Here is a 20536-nt window from a genome sequence, read left to right on the forward strand (position 1 = left end):
CTCCATCGTAGATAAGGGATGCTCTTACGGTATGAGGGTGTTAGACACAAAAAACACAAAACAGTGCAAACGTTGCTTCGGAATAGTTCAGGTATTATCATGTGGTCACGTAGGCACAATGCATAGAAAACAAAAGGGCGTGCGCTCCGTGGTTACTCTCTCAGGTGGGCATCAGCATGTAATAATCTCTTGGACCAATAAGCGTGAGTTTTCTGAATTCGACTTATACAACCGAAATTATCAAATACCAGAAATAATGCAATATAATCAAGTCCCGACTTATCTACGGAAGAATTTTTCCGAGAGTATATACGGTAATCCAGATGTAGGATCCCAGTGTGCTGGTAAGCAGCTTTGATATACCAGGCAGGACCCAAACCTGGAGGGGATGCCAGTCCACACACTCTCACCCTGACTCACTCACACCAACCTGTCTAGTATTTAATAGCCTTACGAAATTAGGGAGGACACACAAACAATAAACAGGGCCATGATGCTATGAGAGAGCAGTACTGACCATTGTGCCACCTTGTTTTGCCCAAAAACAAACACCAAAAGTAGAGACGCTCAAAATAATAAGGATACAAAGTGGGGTACCCTTATATAAAACTGGCACCCCTACCAATTGAGCTACTAATAACAGAGCAGCCTGGTAGGCCATCTGAGAAGCACTTTCAAACCGAGACGTGCCAACCTGTGCCCAGCGGCTGATTTGTTTCCCACTCCTCAGTTTGATTCTGCTTTTGGTTTTATGTCAACTAGTCATTAGCAAAACTTTTTTAGGACTAATTTCTTTAGCCACTTTGGCATTCGCTCCATCCACAAATCTGGTTTGCAGCTGCTAAACATCAAGAGGTCATTCATGTTACCGCTCTGCTTTCACCTCATTGCAATAATCCCTCAGAAGTTATGCCTAATATCTGATTACATTTACCAAGCACGGCGGTGTGATGTTATTGAGGTTACCACTGCTGGCTCACAGCTGCAGACACAGGATTTCAAACATGTAATGGAGAATAATATCTAGCATATAGGTTAATCATTTTTTTAATATAAATGTCTAAGAATATCATATTTTATGCAAGGAATCCATCCTAGTCAGTCTTTACTAGGGGAGGGACGACATTTACAACGTACTAGATCTGAAAAGAATTTCTTGCTCTGGCCATCTGTGATGGCGTAGGGGGATAACTGACCAGAGTGGCCCTGCCTATGACTTAATTACCTGTATATCCTTTCCTCCTTGTTTGTCTGAAACTACATTTGTGCAACCTTTGAAACTGGAGAAAATACAGACAGTGAGGACACGAACAGGCTGCGGCAAGAGTGGACTAGATTGGGGGCCGTGACTCAAGAGATGCATCAAGACGCCATGGGTTTCCTTTAAATAAAGGGTTATATCAAGGCTTGCTCTCTGCCATTTTCCATTCATGCAGGAGGAGGCCAAGCCATCACTGTTTCTCTTTGAAGGCCATGGAGGAGCAAAGACTAAGCAGGACCAGAACATAAGACAGACAGCCACCTGGTAGCAATCATCAATGTCACTTCTTGAATAAGGCATCCCAATGATACTTGGAAATTTCTGGCCTAAATCTGGAGTCACATCTGGGATCGGGGGAATATGGACACCTAAATGACTAGTCTTGGCCTTACAAATTCTGGCACTGGTAACATCCTTTGGATAATCTGTTCTCTACATTGAGCCACAGGTTCTCATTGGCTCCAGAGGCTTTTAAACCACATTGTCCAAGGCTACGAAACACATCAAAGTGCAAATTCACAAAAATGTCCCATAATCTTAAGTGACACCTAATGACTCTCGACTGCCCATTGTGGAGAACAGCTGTACCAGAAATGAAATGTGTAGCCATGTCTTTTCCAGGTTTCCAAAATCGAGCAGCTACTGAGTTGGCAAGGTAGGATCCAGCATCAGAGTCAAACGCGTAACGAAAGAAGTTTCTTAGTCCAAAGTTCTAAAGTTAATTTAAAAATTGTTTAGTGAAAATTCAAAGATAAACATCCATCCATCCATCATCCAACCCACTATATCCCAACTACAGGGTCATGGGGGCCTGCTAGAGCCAATCTCAGCCAACATAGGGTGCCAACCCAACACAGGGTAGGCACACCCACACCCCAAGCACACACTAGGGACAATTTAGGATCACCAATGCACCTAACCTGCATGTCTTTGGACTGTGAGAGGAAACCGGAGTACCCGGAGGAAACACACGCAGACAACACGCAAACTCCACGCAGGTCTCCTAACTGCGAGGCAGCAGCGCTACCCACTGCGTCACCGTGCCGTCCCCAAAGATAAACAGAGAAAACGTTATTAAACACGTAGAATAAAAGACAAAAGAGGAAAAAAAGGCTTCTTCTAGAAAGAAGTTCTTTTTAAACTGCAGTTACTTTCTATACTTACAGGGTGTGTTAGTTCTCTATGGCAAACTTACGTAGGCTTTACTCATTACATTCAATACGTACAACACATACAATACGGTCAACGCGATATGATTAAAAACTGCCTTCCATGCCTTACCGGCTTCAAGGCAGATCATAAACTGGGACTAATCTGTAGTCAAAGGACAAGAAATAATTAGAATATTTCATTTTAATTCTGTTTGTGAGGTTTATAAAAGAATCTCCTATTGACTCCGCACAAATACCTAGGCAAACATATTAACAAAATTAAGAAAATACTTCAACTTAGTATAACGTGACTAACTAACAAATGGCTCTTACAGAAATATAGTCGAGAAAAGGGTTCTTTCTTTCTTTCTTTCTTTCTTTCTTTCTTTCTTTCTTTCTTCCTTCCTTCCTTCCTTCCTTCCTTCAGGTGTTCCTAGAGGATTCCCTTCCATGACACACTCTATCATCTGGTGACTCGGAACCCTCCATCTGTCACAGCAGATTTTCAATTGTCTCTCCAGATGGGCTGTTCCCTTCCCATGCCAGTGTTTGCTCCTGGCAATCTCCTGCCACAATTAGATATAAAAACTACAAAATGATTTTGACCACATTTGACCAGAATTCCAATATCAAATACTAATCATAAAGAACTTAAAAAAAAAATGCATTCAGGGGTTTAACATGGAGCAGACAGCTCCAGTGACCTCTTCAGTCTCCTTTCAGTAAATAAATGGAAAAATAGGTGAAGGTGGTGAAGGAGGTCACTTCCATTATAGAAAACTACTGAATCATCAACTCTGTCATCAACTCCGAGGAAAAGAAGGCTTACACTTTGGCCTCCTGGCAGCCTTTCACTATGTAAATGTTAATTTGGCCCTCACCTTTTCTTTATTAAACACCTGTGTGCGTTTGGGGAGTTGGTTGGCTGGACGACGGCCAATCAAGTGACAGATCTTGGCTGCTCAACATTGATTGACAACACAATCTTTAACATTTAGATAAGGAAATTCCTTTGAAATTTTATATTTGACGTCAAAAAGTAACGGCTGCTTTGGAGACTCCAGTTAGCACTGTGCAAATTGCAGTCTTCTTTGAAAAATCTAACGTAAGGGGATATTGTGAAAATCATGTTTTTAAATTAGATTTTATTAAGAGCAATGAAATCTAAAAGTCACCAGATGAATTTACTAGAAAAGGCCAGAATGTTTGTGTAGATTGGTGGTTGTGGGCTCTGTTAGTAAAGCACTGTGTACCCAGGCAGCTTTAGAGATGCAGCACTTACACGCTGTGAGGGATGGCTGGGATTACCTTGCGGGGACGACTCCATAATGAAAGGACAGGGGGAGATGGTTTATGAAGGGCACTAACTCCACTGAGCTGCTATTTGGAGCCTCGGATTCCCACAGGGCTGTATGGGAATTGCTATTTGTCGGCTCAGGCCTGTTGGGTTCTGGGGGTGCCGCCAGCGGATGCCACAGGAACTGCTGTGCCCTTTTATATAGGGAAGCCACCTTACCCGGAAGTACTCCAGGGCCATAATTATGCAACACCTGAAGTAGTCCCGGGATTCTGAGTATAAACAGCCTCATCACATTCAGGGAGCCAGAGTCAGGCGGAAGAGGACGAAGCATGTAGGAGGAGTGGAGGAGGCTGTGACAGAGAGAGGACAGAGTGCTGTGTTACTGCTGAGGACTGTGACTGGTGCTTGGCTGTACTGTGTTTTGGTGTTGGGAACACTTGCTGGAAGCATTCCCCATGAATAAAAGTTTTATTTGTACTGCACTTGTGCCTAGTGTCTGTCTGGAGAGCTTGAGGTCCCTCTGGGGGTCACAACACTCACACACATTCACACTACAGAAGCATGTGTACCCGCTGGGCACTTAAGTAACACATCGTGAAACTAGAATTTCGCTGCAAAACTAACTCAAACTTTCTTCAATTGAGTTTTGAAGTTTCTCTGCTATGAATAACTTGTCTTAGTAAGGCTTGATGTTACCTCTCCCTCAACAGGCATTTTCATATGTTTAATGAAACATTTAAAGTATACTTTGAACTCCAATTTTAGGCTTATGCAGGTCAAAGCCTGCCTGTGGTGGTTGGGGGCTGGCTACCTAGGGTGAGGCCATATTCAGGCAAGCTAGTGAAGGCTCTGGCCTGCTTTGTGGGACTTTTAGCAGGCTTTACACCAAACTGGGTTGCTCATGTAACATAAAATGTACAAATGAGAACATTCAACAATATAGTGTGAAAGAGAAACCATCACTGCAGTGACTCAATGGGGTCAAAGAGTAAAGAGGTGACCTGATGATGACAATTGGGCACAGTGAGGAGAATATAGAAGTGTAAAGAAAGCTAATGAAGTGAAGTAAACTTCACAGCCATGGCTAATGTGAAACGCACAGTCCAGTAACATTAGAGGGCCAGGATGGCTTGTGAAGACTGGCACCGAGGAGAGAGGGGCTGCGGTGGTATTCTGCAGTGAGACACAGTGGTGAGCACCGTTACCATACAGTACCTGAAGATCAGGTGTAAATCCCAATCTCCATTTTTTTTTTTAGATTTTTTTCTTCTTTTTTCGGCTGCTCCTGTTAGGGTTTGCCACAAAGGATCATCTTCTTCCATATCTTTCTGTCCTCTACATCTTGTTCTGTTACCCCCATCACCTGCATGTCCTCTCTCACCACATCCATAAACCTTCTCTTAGGCCTTCCTCTTCTCCTCTTCCCTGGCAGCTCTATCCTTAGCATCCTTCTCCCAATATACTCAGCCTCTCTCCTCTGCACATGTCCAAACCAACACAATCTCGCCTCTCTGGCTTCGTTACCAAACCGTCCAACATGACCCTCTAATGTCCTCATTTCTAAGCCTGTCCATCCTCGTCAAACCCAATGCAAATTTTTAACTCTGCCACCTTCAGCTCTGTCTCCTGCTTTCTGGTCAGTGCCACCATCTCCAGCCCATATAACAAGGCTGGTCTCACTACCACCCTTTCACTCTTCCTGATACCCGTCTCTCACAAATCACTCCTGACACTCTTCTCCACCCACTTCACCCTGCCTGCACTCTCTTCTTCACCTCTCTTCCACAATCCCCATTAAAAACTCCCAATCATCTTAGAGATGAGCAGGTTGGTTGGCCTCATATGATTGTGCCCTTCTGTGTTTTAGCTAAAGGATTTCATTTAAATGGGACACTCCACACTGCTTGGCCAGTGTAAAGTAACATTTAGAGCGACATTTTGAAATTACACCCAGACAAGGGTAGAAAACACCGCTGTACAGGTAAATGTTTAACATGTTGTCATTAAGTTTGCAGGTGACATTCACTGCCCTTGGCTGGCAGTGTTGTAAAGTCAGATTATTACAACTTTGAAGTTGATCAATATTTTGGCATAGTGGTTAATGCTGCCACTGTCACCTTGCTCCAGGGGTCAGTTCAGTTCCATATTTAGTTACTTTCTGAATTTGCAGTTACTATGATGGTCTTCTTTCCCTAAAAACATGCAGGACAAGTCTGAAGACCCTTAAAGGACGGGTGGTTTACTCCGTGTTGGCTCCTACCTTGCACTCCATGACCTAATAATGGAAAAAGTAGGCAGAAAAAAAAAATGCATGGATAAATGTTTTAATTTTGTTTAGCATAATGTGAAATTGGATCATACAGGGTAGGTCCTCATAGTCTCCTGTACAGAGAAGAGTGCATATCAGCGTGCAACTGGATTCTTATTTGGGTGGAGTGTTTGGCGCTTGGGGGACCGAGTTGGGGTGTTTGTTTTATTTTAGTAATGTGTTTACCCTTAGAGGGATGCCAATTCAGCTGGCACAAATGAACTCATCAGCCTGACTGCATGCCTGAGGGGCTGCGCCATGTGTGTTAGTTTCCTCTCTATTTGTGTTCATGCTCTATGTACCCAAACTCACCTTTATGAAGGTGCTTGTCTTGTTTCTTATAGCCTATCATTATTAAATTCAATATCTCCTGCAGGTATCTCCACCGTCCAGCCCAAAAGGTTTAAACATACAATGCAGCATCTTTCTGTTATCCACACTACTGCACCAGACCATAGGCGACCTTTGTTGCAGGCGCCATACACTTTTCACGTGCATTCTACAGTACAGATGCTAGGAATTGCTAGGAAATTACCGACCAGGTAAAGAATGAATGAAAACGAAACACACAAAATAAGAGAAAAGGCTCACTAATGGCATGAGCTGTGGCTCTCGGTGACAAGAAGGCCAAAGGCAAGCCAGCCTCCACACGTGCTGCCCACTGGCCTCAATTTGGAGAAGATGGCCCAGTAATGAGTTAACAAGCTATTAACTTCATTTGCTAATGACTTGTGTCACAAATTAAATATCAGTGCAGAGCAAGTGCCCCTTTGTCAGAAATCAGTGAACACGTGAGGTCGGGATTTTGATGTTCTGGCTTTGAGTCAGTGCTCTTTCCTCTCGACTCCAGTTTCATTTTATTATTTTGAATCTGGTAAAATAGTAGAATATTGCATTGATTACAGGTGAGAGGACGCTGGCACACACATGTTGCTGCCGCTCCTCCCTGTTAACAACACTATTCGTTAAGTGCCTTAAGCATGGATAAGGCACTACAGTATATAAATAAAATGTATTATTATTATTATTATTATTATTACTAACTCTTGTACAATTACGATTATGGCTTGAAAAACAACTCACAACCCTTAGAAAAAGCTCCCTTCTGTATTTGATTCACTTTTATATCTTCAGGTAACACTTCTTTCGGTTTTTGATTTTATTACCACAAGAAACAAGCAACATCGCTCTATTATAAAAGGAAATCCTGGGACGAGACTTTCTCGGAGGTAATTTCAACTCCCGTGAGAGATAATTTCAGGTCCCAAGAGACAAGACTTTTTGCCAAGAGATTTTGACAAGTCCCGCCCTCCCCTCAAACATTTACAACCACACCCACGGTCCACTCACTTCTCATTCGTGTGAATACTATTGTCAGACACAGTTCCTGCGCTCTCAGCTCCAAGCGGGGTCGGAAACAAACGACAAAGAGTAGAAGACAAAGTATAACATCCTAAGGAGGTTCAAAAACGTTGGCGCGATACACATGCAGCACAGATTCGAGATTATGAAAGTACTAAAATTCGAAAGTCTCAGAAAACTGAGAGTAAGGATCGCATTAGCGCTAACAAAGAGAAATTATTACTCAGGGAAATAACGGAACAGCGAAAATAGATTGAATATGTGGAAATAGGTGACATGACAGAAGTGTGCAGATATTGTTTGGCTTCAAACTTTAAGGTGGAGACTTGTAGATTGTTTAATTTGTGTTGCCATCAGGAAAAAGTAGTGTTTCTTCCCAATGAACATGCGTATCCGTGAGAATTAAAAGATTTGTTGTTTGAAGAAAGTGAAATCTACATACGCAAGCAGCAGAGATGCGAAGTGGGCAGGAGGGTTGTCGAGCAAAGCGAGCAGGGGGTGAAGCCCACTAGTTTTAGAAATTACTCTAACATACTCATTAAGCCGTGATTTTTTGTCATGGGTTATATGTCAGATTTGCTCATTACAGTTCCTGATCTCGCCGCTGCACCAATTCAAATTACATGAATGAAAATCGCAGCTCATGTCACATTTACTGACCGAGTATCGATTTTCCAGTGTAGTTGGGCTCACCCCTTTTATCGAGAAGTGTCCAGCTGCAGTCAGGACAGTTTTAGGCCTTGGACAGATTAAAATGAGTGACTAGAGACATTCTGAGGCCCATAAGATGACGCCCTTGTCATAAGTTGTTAGGGTTGGGTACAGTTAAGTTTGATATGTAAGCGTGCTCTGATTGGTCTATCGATTGTCCAGGTAAGATAATTGTGAGACGGGATTGGAGGAAAGTAAAAAAGTAGAGGACAGGAAAAAAAAAAGAGGAAAGAGGGGGACAGTTGTAGCAGAACGCAAAAACGAGACGGAAAAAGAAAAAGGAAATAATTTTAACAAACCGCTAAAACATAAAATGAGAAGGCGGGAGAAGAGAAAGCTTTAGCAACGTGCTAAACTGATTAGACAGAAAGAAGCGATAGAAGAACGCTAAAGGGAAAGTGAAATGCACAAAGTAGTGAAACGCCGTAACAAGTGAGAAAGAACAGTCTAGCAAAACGCTGACACACAAAGCGACACACCAAAGCGATAGATATTTCAGAGAGGAGAAAGCAATTGGGGAACACTGTAGAAGTGCACCGTCAAACAAAGGCTGTCTAGCCAGTGAAAAGGACAAGTAAGTGTGCTACTGCAGGACACGAAGAGAGTCAAGAGAGGAGAGGGCCTGACACGTGGAGGACGGAGTCATTTGGTGACCTAAGAAAGAGAAAGATGGCTGGACACGAGTTCAGCACTGGCAAACCGCATGTGAGGAGGTTGTTCAAGAGAGAGGGAGACGAGAGGCCCAAAGGAGGTACCCGAGGAGAAAGGAGAGTACATTCAAACAAAGTCGGTGTGTTTTTTTTTGTTTGTTTTATGTGGCTGGAGTTAAATTTTCAAATGAAGGAGCCAGTTCTGTTTTGTTTGTTTGGCCACCACACACCTGAGCTACGGTTTGGGGTCCCCAATGTAGTGAGTAAACTTCACTGACTGTGGCAATTAATAAGGGTGAGCTCACCAGTAGTATCAGATGGACGATATATATAGCTGTAAATAATTTACTGTTTTATTATGTGCTGTACATATTTGTAAAATGCCAAGTTTGGAAACCTGTTATTCATTTTGCATTCAAGTAAAGAGAAAGTTTTGTTTACTTAAATTTGGAGTAAACTGTGATTTGGTTATGTGTTCAAAGGCTGAAGGTGGCATATATTGTACAAACCAACAATAGAGGTGGTGACACCATAATAAAGAGCTCAGGTCCTTGCACACTGATTAAAGGAAGGGGGTTACACATACATATATACTGTACATACTGTCACACATGTGTGAATAGGAGGCAGCTGAAGAGCTTGGAGAATAATGGCAACACATCTGCCCAGGGGGTGGCGGGATGCACTAACGCTCTTTCTAAGTTCCCTGCAGACCTTTCCCAAGAAATCCCACTGGGAGCCACTGCCTCGACTTGGAACATGCCACCTGAGGACGACATCACTTCTGGTCCCGGCACCGAGGATGACATCACTTCCCCCAGACTTCCTATAAAGCCTCACTCCCTTCCTCTGCAAGGCAGTTCTGGTTTGGAGTCGTAAACTTTACTTACATTCAGACTTTTACTTTTTGCAGCCAGGATATAAAGTATACGGGTGGCTGCCCCAAACGTTTGCCATGTGTCAAGTCTCTTCTTGTCACAATACATACATACATACATACGGTGCATCCAGAAAGTATTCACAGCGCATCACTTTTTCCATATTTTGTTAGGTTACAGCCTTATTTCAAAATGGATTAAGTTCATTTTTTTCCTCAGAATTCTACACACAACACTCCATCATGACAACGTGAAAAAGGTTTACTTGAGGTTTTTGCAAATTTATTAAAAATAAAAAAACTGAGAAATCACATGTACATACTGTACATACATACATACATACATACATACATACACACACACATACATAATAACAGCAGATACGTTCACAAAGAAAGACATCCAACTGTTTATTCTTGTATTTGTATACATTGTCGGGTCTGCAGTGTCTGTGAAAATGTGAGCGCGGTGCTTTCCTGTGCTGAGCTCTTCACTCGCGGCTTGCTTTGTCCACAATGTACTATCCTGTGTGTTCTCCTTAAGCTGACAGCTTTGCTGCTACATTTGGCACACTTTACACATAACCGTATCATGCCTCATAAGTAAGGGCAGACATTACCATTGATGAACAGTTATCTTCAATAAAATCGAGACTAAAAGAGCAATACAAAATTAACAGTAACTCATAACAAGAAGAAAGCACAGAAGGCGAACTGAACAATAGCCAGAAAAGTTAGCTATTATTTCAGCATACGACTGAGGCATACTGAAGGAATATACAGAGTACATTGGGTCAACCCTGAAGGCCCTAATAAAACAACAAGGTGATGAACAGCACTGGAGCAAAACTTTCTAAAAGAAGAGACAAGGGTGCAGGGTAACACCATACTCATATTTATTTTCTGTATTTCTTCTAAAGTACAGTATCTCTGGCTCATTACCTTCTTTACTATATACTGTATTTGTCCACATAAAGTGCAAGTAAACATTACTGTTCAGCCCAAATTTGCAAGAAGTCATCTGTGGTTCAACGTGTGTACGACAGCACCACTGTGACATGTCACCACATACCCGTCTATTATGATCCTATCACAGAGAGGCTCTAAAATGGGTGCATCCCTCAAAAAAACCACAAGCCAGGCCAGCCCTTCTGCTAGATCTTGCTCCTCAAAGCCACCATTAACAAAACATCAAGCACAAGTTCACTACTCACCTCAATCTCTGCCTCATATTCAGAGGTGTCCAGAAGAGTCACTTTAAAGGGGACAGTTTTGGGCCTCTTGGATGATTTCTGGGGTGACTTTGGGGTTTTACTGGGGGTTGTCTTCTCTGAGGCATCATCTCTTTCTCCCATCTCCTTGTCCTCATGATCCTAAATAAAGGAGATGGAAAAGTCAGAAAATCAACAGAACTTCTTCAAAGCCGCAGACATGATAAACTCTACTTGACTCAGTGTTGGAACTTGCAGTGGTGCCCCAAATATAGGGGCAATTTTACAAAACTGTGTGTGAAACAGGACTCTATTGTTTTGCTTATCACTAACCATTGTAACAATAGCGCCTTCTTGTGCCCAACCCGACACAGACTCACACGGAGGCACGCATAAAAATAACACAAAAAGTTTCTTTTTCTTCATCTGGGGGGTACGTCTTCCCTATAATCCCTCCAGCCACAACACAATTCCAAAATAAGCACAAAAGCAAACCATAACACGCCCTTCTCTTTCACCACCACTCCTCCCTTGAAGCATTGTCCTCCTTCCGCCTGACTCTGGCCACTGAGTGCTGGTGGCTGGCCCCTTTTATAGCCCACTTGGAAGTGTTCCATGTGCTTCACTACCTGGTTCCAATTGCACCTCCGCGTGGGGCTGAAGATTTGTCCAGCTGGGCTCTGGAATCCATGCAGCACCCCCTAGCAGCCACCCCAACTCCCAACTGGGCTGAGGAGGACACCATCTCCCATGGAGCCCTGCGGGATGTTGAGGCACCACCGTCGACCAGGGAGCCTGCCACCAAGAGTCCTGGAGGAGGTATTGAGCAGCCCGTGGTAGCTCCCCCAGAACATATGTTGAAGGGGTGACCCAGCGGGTCATAGGACCCGGCCGTCTGCCACAACATCTGCATGAATGTTGCACTTTCTACTTGTATCCAAAAGCATTTTTGTTCTAGGGGACTTCAGTTGACTTGGACATGAGATTTCTTCAGATAAGGAAAATAGAAGTTTTGAGATAAGGCTGTTACACTCACACATTGCTATGAGCAAACCCAGCTGAATTTGCTTCTTCTCAACTATTGTGGAAACATGGACATGGTTGAAAATGTCAGCAGCAAAAACACGTCACTATTAAAGAAAAGGGTTAGAATGAAAACCTGCAGCCACTGCGGCCCTCCAGGACCGGAGTTTGAGACCACTGGGCGAACTGAACAGATTACAATATGCAAGCTTTCGAGACAGCTTAGGCCCCCTTTTCAGGTAATTGACCAATAGCACACTTAATTTGTTTTTATTTATTCAATTCCAAAAATAACCCAACATACAGAAGAAGTGTGTGAAAAAGTAAGTGCACCCTGTTATATTAACTCAGTAAGATAATTAGGCAGAGGCGGCGCTCATCAAGTGTGCCTAATGACGTGATGACTGTTATCTTACCACTTGGGCTGATGTCTGTTTTCTGTTCTGTTTTTGTTATTTTTGATTTATCATTCAGGTTCCTGTGTACATTTTTTTTAATCAGTATTGTCTAACAGCATTGTGTAAATGAGAGGAAGGTCAGTGGAATGGTGAGCAAGCAGGAAGTAGAGTTGGCAAAGGAGGAGGAGTTTAAATACTTGGGATCAATAGTACAGAATAATGGGGATTGTGGAAGAAAGAGAGGTGAACAAGAGAGTGCAGGCAGTGCGGAATGGGTGGAGAAGAGTGTCAGGAGTGATTTGTGATAGACGGGTACCCGCAAGAGTGAAAGGAATGGTACCAGCTTTGTTAGATGGGTTGGAGACGGTGGCACTGACCAGAAAGCAGGAGACAGAGCTGGAGGTGGCAGAGTTAAGGATGCAAAGATTTGCATTGGGTGTGACGAGGATGGACAGGATTAGAAATGAGGACATTAGAGGGTCAGCTCAGGTTGGACAGTTGGGAGACAAAGTCAGAGAGGCGAGATTGCGTTGGTTTGCACATGTGCAGAGGAGAGACGCTGAGTATATTGGGAGAAGGATATTAAAGATAGAGCTGCCAGGGAAGAGGGAGAGAGGAAGGCCTAAGAGAAGGTTTATGGATGTGGTGAGAGAGGACATTCAGGTGATGGGGGTAACAGAACAAGATGACAAGGACAGGAAGATACGGAAGAAGATGATCCGCTGTGGTGACCCCTAATGGGGGCAGCCAAAAGAAGAAGTAGAAGAAGATTGTCTTACAGTAGTGCTAAATTTTCCTCCATTCTGTGTGTAGTTGCATCTCTTCCAGATTCTCGGAATTGAGCAGCTACTGAGTTGGCAGGGCAGGATCCAGCATGAATTAAATGTTTAACAAAAGAAATTTCTCAGTCCAATAAAGTTCATTTTAAATGAACATTTCAACAGGAACAAATCACAAACATTCTGAAAAAAGTTATTACTCACACAGAATAAAAAAGTTTTCTTCTCTGTTTCATTACTGTCTTACCTTCCTCTTGTTAAACTTCAGTTACTTTCAATACTTAAAACTTGTGCTACTTCTCAATGGTAAACTTACATAGACTTCACTTCAGTACATTCAGTACGTTCTGTACGTCCGGGTTTGAAACTGTATGCCTTCTATGCCTTAGCCACTGCAAGGCCGAGCATAAACTGAACTTGTCTGCAGTCGGAATGACAAGAAATAATTAGAATATTCCATTTTCAGTTTAGCTTGTGGGGGTTATTATAGAACCTCCCATAAAGTATACACTAACATGGAGGCAAACATTTTAACATAACAAAGAAAACACTTCTATCAATTTAACGTAACCTAACTAACTCCGAGCTCTTACTAGATGTGTTCTGTGTGTGTCACACCCAAGGGGCGGGGCCACAAGGACATCTCACCTGAGGGACCGCCCTCCACCTTTATATTCTGGTGCCCCTCAGGTTGTCATTGAGAGGTGTCTGAACTTTCTTATAAAATATTGCTTTTGTTCTGTTTTCTCTGGATTTCTTGCACTTGTTTGCTTTGGATTGTGAATTGGGACTTACCTGCAGTGGACTGCCTTTTATGCAAATCATTTTTTTTGGCTCATTTTCTTGTGCATTTCTTCTTCTCTTGACAAACTTTTATTTTTGTATGGAATCAATGTTCCCTTGGAAGTGATTCCACTCCTTTGGACCCTTGAGAAAGGCCCTTAACCTTGGGGTATGACGTTAATCTGCATCTCGCCCTACAAACTTACAGGGAAAACCTGGGGTTTGGTGGCAGGCCTGACACTCCAGTCACTGTAAAATACCTCACACTGTTCTGTGTGGTGCTGAAGTGTCACCCGTTGCACTCGGGTCCTAATTGGGATCCTGTGGTGGTTTGTTGTGTGGTGGGTGCGCCAATGCTGTGTCAGCTCACACTCCCAACCTCTGTCTCTTGTCAGATACGCAGCACAACTCCCGGTCCAGGCTTTGTCCTTGTCACATCTAGACTACTACAACTCTCAGGAATAGTGGCATGTGAAACCAGCCGAGGTGGGCACATCTCACTCCTCTTTTCAGATCACTACATTGGCTCTTGTTGCACCTTGTATCAAATTCACATCCTTGATGCTAAGTTTTCAGGTGGTCTGCACTTATATATATGGAGACACCTGTGAGGTCCTATGATCCTTCTCAACCACTTATGTCTGCACATGAATGGCATCTAGCGATGCCACTTCTGTGTGGTATCAAATCTCAGTCCAGGCACTTTTCATGTGTAGCTCCAAGCTGGTGCAACAAGCTGCTCACCTTTATCTGAATGGCTGACGTCCTCGATGTGTTTAAGAAGTGTTTTCAAGGCTTTCTTGTCTGGTGACTTTCTGTCTAACTGATACTGACTGCTAGGTGTTCTAATCTAAGGATTCTGACCAGCTTGATTTTCACTTGTAGTGATCAATTTGTAATCTTGTTATATAACACTTGTTCCCAAACAGTCCCCCAGACTGATGTTTACTCGATAATGTTGACCTCTTTTGTAAGTTGCTTTGGATAGATGCATCCAATAAGCAAGTAAATTTAAATCGCAGAGCTGTATCGTTATCCCCTCTCCTCTGTTGGGCATGTTTGCATATTCTGGGTCTTTTAAAGTCTTTCTGAATTTTCAAAGCCAGCTTCCTAATCTGGGATTTGCTTAGGCCAAAGCCTGCAAGTAGCAGTTGGGGGGCCTGCTGGCTTTAGTAGAGTTTCTTTTGGGCAGGCTGGTAAAGGTGTTAGCCTACTTTGTGACTCTTTTTGAAGGCCCCATGCCCATTTTGCCACGTTGGAGACTCCTCACAGCAGTGATCAGCAAGTGCTATAAAAGCAGGGCCGTGGACATTTTGGTCTGGAGCATTCAGGCTTGTGGGACCACCGTGCCAAGAACAAAACCCAACCTTCAGGGATGTCAGAGAAACAATTCTGGGGTTCATCAGTCTGGTTAGTTTGAATGAGGTCATTTGCAAAGAATTGGAAGGCTATTGTTTTACAATCTGAAGGATTATATAGTGAAGAAGAACATTAAGGGCAATTGTAGGGTTTCCCAGGAGATGGCATCCTAGAAAATTCACCTAAAGATCAAACTGTATGATGCTAAGAGAAATTGCAATGAACCAAAAATCTTCTTTATGGCACCTGTCAGCATAATAAATGTTATTTGAACATGGCTTTCTCATGGCTTCATTTTAGTATAACCCCAATATTCTGTACATGCATTTAATTATTGTCGTTATCATGGCTCCACAATTCATACTAACCCCTACTTTCTCTGCACCATTCAGTCCTCACATTAATTAATGGATTGAAGGCCAGAGGTCCACATGACCATCATCATTTAATTCTTCCACATGAAGCCTAAAAACCATGAGAACTGATTGAGATCATTTATGTTAGGTAGAATGCCTAGTGGGGCTGGGTGGTCTCGTGGCCTCAGAACCCCTACAGATTTTGTTTTTTTTGCTCCAGCCCTCGGGAGTTACTATTTTTTTTTTCTGTCCACCTGCCCATCAGACCTTACTTTATTCTTTGTTACTTAGTATTTTCAAATCTCGTTTTTACATTTCTCTTATTTCTTTCTTCATCTTGTAAAGCACTTTGAGCTATATCATGTGTACGAAAATGTGCTCAAGAAATAAATGTGGTTGTTGTTGTTGTAAAAGGGGTGATTAACGAGCCCGAAAAAGTAGGCCAAATGAGATCAAAATGTGAAAAATGCACCGGTATAAAGTCTAAATAATTTTACTGCTAGTTCAGCTTTTATCATTATTTACACCATCAACAGTTTTATTCTGCTATTTTTACATTTTCTTATTTTTTTTTTACTGCATCACAAATGCCAGTGCTTCCCACAAATAAGTTTTATCCATTCCATCAATCTTTAATTCATAAATCACAGAGCGGCCTGTATGTGCATCACATTATGCCCTTGGTTCTTGTAATTGACCTCAAAGTCATTTTTAGCACCGCAACTCGTGCTTAAGTGAAGAGAGCAGTGCAGTCACCTGGCATCGATTCACCTTCCCCATCCTCGCCATAAAGCGTTCTGCAACCTTGACTCCTTCCCCACTGTTGTGGTGTCTAGAAAAGAGGCTGGAGCTGAATAACATATCAGTAAAGCTCAGGAGATGAAAAAGAAAAAAAAAACGTATAAAGTTTCAAGCTGTAATGTGGTCATGGAATAAGCAAGGAAGTCTGAAGAAGAGCAAATTGGCCAAACAAAAAAAAAATGTTAATTGAATTGGAGGTTAAAATTAGATTTAAAAAATCGTCCCTAAATGATTGCTAGTCAAATAGAGGCTTCCTTTTAACTTTTATCCTTTAAGGATACAGGATACAGAGGAGATTAGAAAAGTAATAGCTGAGTCCACATTTTGTCTCTTCTTTATAGAAGTCAAAGGTGAGGTCTGCGGTAGAAGCGATGGGGTTGGGATTACATTAGGGATCGCTTCTGAGTCCTTTCTTATTTGCAATGGCGATGGACAGGTTGACAGATGAGATTAGACAGGAGTCCCCGTGGACTATGATGTTTGCTGATGACATTGTGATCTGTAGCGATAGTAGGGAGTAGGTTGAGGAGACCTTGGAGAGATGGAGATCTGCTCTTGAGAGGAGAGGAATGAAGGTTAGTAGGACCACCAAGACAAAATACATGTGTGTAAATGAGAGGGAGGTCAGAGGAATGGTGAGGATGGAGGGAATAGAGCTGGTGAAGGTGGATGAGTTTAAATATTTGGGATCAATAGTACAGAGAAATGGTTTCATGACAAGAAAGATCACCACAGATGCAATGTTTGCTCTGAGGATGTTGATGAAGAAGCATAGAGAAGGCCAGAAGGAGTTGCATTGTGTCTTTGTGGACCTGGAGAAAGCATATCACAGGGTGCCTCGAGAGGAGTTGTGGTATTGTATGAGGAAGTCAGGAGTGGCAGAGAAGTACGTAAGAGTTGTATAGGATATGTACGAGGGAACTGTGACTGTGGTGAGGTCTGCAGTAGGAGCGACGGATGCATTCAAGTTGGAGGTGGGATTACATCAGGGATCAGCTCTGAGTCCTTTCTTATTTGCAATGGTGATGGACAGGTTGACAGATGAGATTAGACAGGCGTCCCCTTGGACTGTGATGTTTGCTGATGACATTATGATCTGTAGCAAGAGTAGGGAGCAGGTTGAGGAGACCCTGGAGAGGTGATGGGTGTGACAGAGCAAGATGTAGAAGATAATAAGATATGGAAAAAGATGATCCGTTGTGGCAACCCCTAATGGGAGCAGCAGAAAGAAGAAGAAGTTGGACACAGGACACACCATCCTAAATACCAGCAGTGTGATGATCTGTCTCAATAGCCACGTGATAGGCAATATAGCAAATAACTGTAAACAATGGTGCTGTCATCAACCGTGACCAACAACTTCAGAAAGACAAGTGAAAAAATGACGTCTCGATGACGATGACATAAAACTTTCAAACTCTTAGATTAAATCTAATCCCTTCATGCTGGCCTCTTACCTTGTTTGCCCTCTTGCCATCAGTGGTCTGGCTTCCCGGTGCACTTGCTGATACCCCCTGCTGTTGCGGAGGTTCCTCTGTGGCGTTCTTCACCTCCAGCTCCTGGCCTGTCTCTGTCGTCATCACTACCCCTCAATGGCCTGCAAAAGAATGAACATTGATGATTATTTCCATGTTGTCAACAAGCAGTTTCTTCTTTTTTTTTTTTTTGCACACACACACCCTAACCTTCATGCCAGCAAACCTTTGGACTTCAGAGCTTTGCGAGTTTGCCATTCCAGCAATTCCTTCTGAAGTGCAGAGCTCTTTTCTGTTGACTCAGCCCCTCTTTAGACCTCACAGCAGCTCCACACACACCATTACCTTTATTAGAAAGTGTCAACCCCCTCAACACAACAACTAGAGAAGGAACTACAAGAAACCCTGGATGAATCGAATGATGACACACTTTCTCCAACACTTTCTTCTAATGACCTCCTGTCAATACATTAGGAGACACAGGCAGCCTCATAGGGTGCCATCATCTAAGAGGTGACATTTTATGAAAGTAAAGAGACACGGTCCTCAAACGCTGATGCTTTTGAGTAGGCACTGGTAATCGCTGGGCGCCATTAATGACTGTAAAAGTCTCCATACTCCATACACACTTCTTAAACTTAAACTGCGGTATATACAGAAAGGGGCTCAGACTCCAGATAATGAGGTGGTACCAAACTGAGTCATTGAACTCTGATGATAGAGTAGGCACTGTTACACTAAAAGTTCTCACACTCCATACCCCAAGGGACGCATGCTCCTCAATGTCCGTGGTACATACAGTACATAAAGGGGCACAATCTCCGGACACCATTTGGGCCCCCGCCACACAATGGTAGTTGAAGCCTAATAATACCAACTACCCGCTATAGACAACGAGTAGCGACCTCCGTCCTCCCCATCAAGGGCTCCAAATGGGTTTCGACCGGCACTGACCTCAGAAATATTCAACGTACGAATTAAAAAGTTTGCAAAGAAAAGGATTTCATTGATCATCAAACAACGCCGGCATCAGTTTCTTTGAATTAATGAACAAGTCCTGTTAATCAGTCACCGGTGATTCATCACGCTGTCCTGCCCTAACAAGCTTTTTATTTTCTTCTCGTGATGAAGCAGGTATTTTATTTATTTCAAAGTCAGAATGACGTACTCATCAAAGGCAACTGTTGAATCTGAGACCTGCTACGCACATCATTGGCATTTAAATTGTCGACAGGGAGAGGAAAAAAATTCGAGAGGGAGACAAAGGATGAAAGATTTAAGGACAACTGGCCATTTGCCAGGCGGAATCAATACAATGAATACAAGAGCAAAGAGCGGCAGGTCGTGTTTTTATAATCTTTATGTATAGCAAGCTTTCATTGCCCATTTTCGTATGTCCAGTTCTCATTGCGCCCTGCACTGTGTCAAAAGCAAAGCTAACATCACCTCTTATGATTACCCCAAGTATCGTCAAGCTGAATCTTCCTTGGTCAAAGTGCCCATTTTTTCCCCTCAGGTTGAATGGCACTGCTGACAATGTTTATCAGAAGATTCGAGTTGGGAAACATGTTTGGTTTTAATTAATTCAACATCGCAGAGGTGAAATCAAAAAAGATGAAATTATTGTAAATATGAATGTCCAGAAAGCCAGAAGCTTTAGAAATGAGACTAAAGCTTAATTCAGCAGTGGAATGAGTTGGAACAAGAACTAGAGCTCGGAACAGCCTTCCGAGGGGAAATCATCTTTTCACATGACCTTTGGGGTTCAGAGTGCAAGGTCAGCCATTGACCAGCATCCCCTGGAGCAATTTTCAGGTTAAGAGGCCTTGCTGAAGGGTCCTACTCCATGGCATACAATTAGGACATGTGGATGGTGTTGTATTGAAACTGTGCAGTCCCGGTCACTTTGAAGTCCTCAATCAGCCCATCCAGTTTGATTTTTTATGGTGGTCTTCACAGTGCCCACCCTAACAAGGTGCTTTACAGAGCAAACAAGAAACGAGGCAACAAGATGAAACAGACAATCGTGCGGTGTGTCAGGCATTCTGAGAACAGTCTCATCCTCCAGGCAGAAGCAATTCCAAAGGCAAACAAAATGTTAAGTTATAAGGTAAGAACTCAGCATGAGACAATAAACTTCCACCACGATATAATTTATACTGCGATTCAACCTTCACAATACAATATTTCCATGATACGGAATCCTTATAAAATCAATGTACTGTACTGTATGTGTTTAGTGTTGCATATTATTAGACAGTCAGAAATCAAAATGCAAATTCAAATCGGTGTAGATGTTTTAACGTACGTTTTTGTAACCTTTTTCTTTTGTATTAAAATAAAAAAAAGTATTGTAATAAACACAACGTTAGGTTGAGCGGAAGTCACTCTGGAATGTGCTACTCCATTGCAGAACAGGCTAAAGGCTGTGTCACATCTAAATCCTTCCCCATAACAGAAGATGTCTCAAACCTCAACTGACACGTCCCAAGCTTATACGTTTGACACATTGGCCTGTGTTGTGCGGCATGCGAAGACTAACAAATTCCTAATACAGGAATTTATATAAGGTGAAATACAGAACACACAAACTAGGCTGGTATTCAGACTATGTCCTATCTTCATCTCAGTAAAATTCCTTCTGTTGTGATCTGGCGAGTCCTGAAAGAACAGATACAAAAGATGCCCACTAGAGGGGGAGAGAAAACACCATCAAAACCTCAATTAGAAT

At 42.7% G+C, this 20536-nt stretch overlaps 1 protein-coding gene across 10 annotated transcripts in view; it reads right to left on the reverse strand.

The window, feature by feature from the left end:
- LOC120538390 (band 4.1-like protein 1) overlaps positions 1 to 20536 on the reverse strand; it is a 329511-nt gene that overhangs the window by 168969 nt on the left and 140006 nt on the right. For all 10 annotated transcript variants that reach the window (XM_039767891.1, XM_039767892.1, XM_039767890.1 and 7 more), the window contains exons 2-3: positions 17788 to 17927; positions 10835 to 10993 (exon numbers count right to left, since the gene is read on the reverse strand). In XM_039767891.1, the coding sequence (XP_039623825.1) occupies positions 10835 to 10993; positions 17788 to 17910 (282 nt within the window). In that variant the 5' untranslated portion in view covers positions 17911 to 17927. The remainder of the gene's footprint in view (positions 1 to 10834; positions 10994 to 17787; positions 17928 to 20536) is intronic.

This window comes from Polypterus senegalus, chromosome 10 (assembly GCF_016835505.1).
Source record: "Polypterus senegalus isolate Bchr_013 chromosome 10, ASM1683550v1, whole genome shotgun sequence".
Classification (NCBI taxonomy): domain Eukaryota; kingdom Metazoa; phylum Chordata; class Cladistia; order Polypteriformes; family Polypteridae; genus Polypterus; species Polypterus senegalus.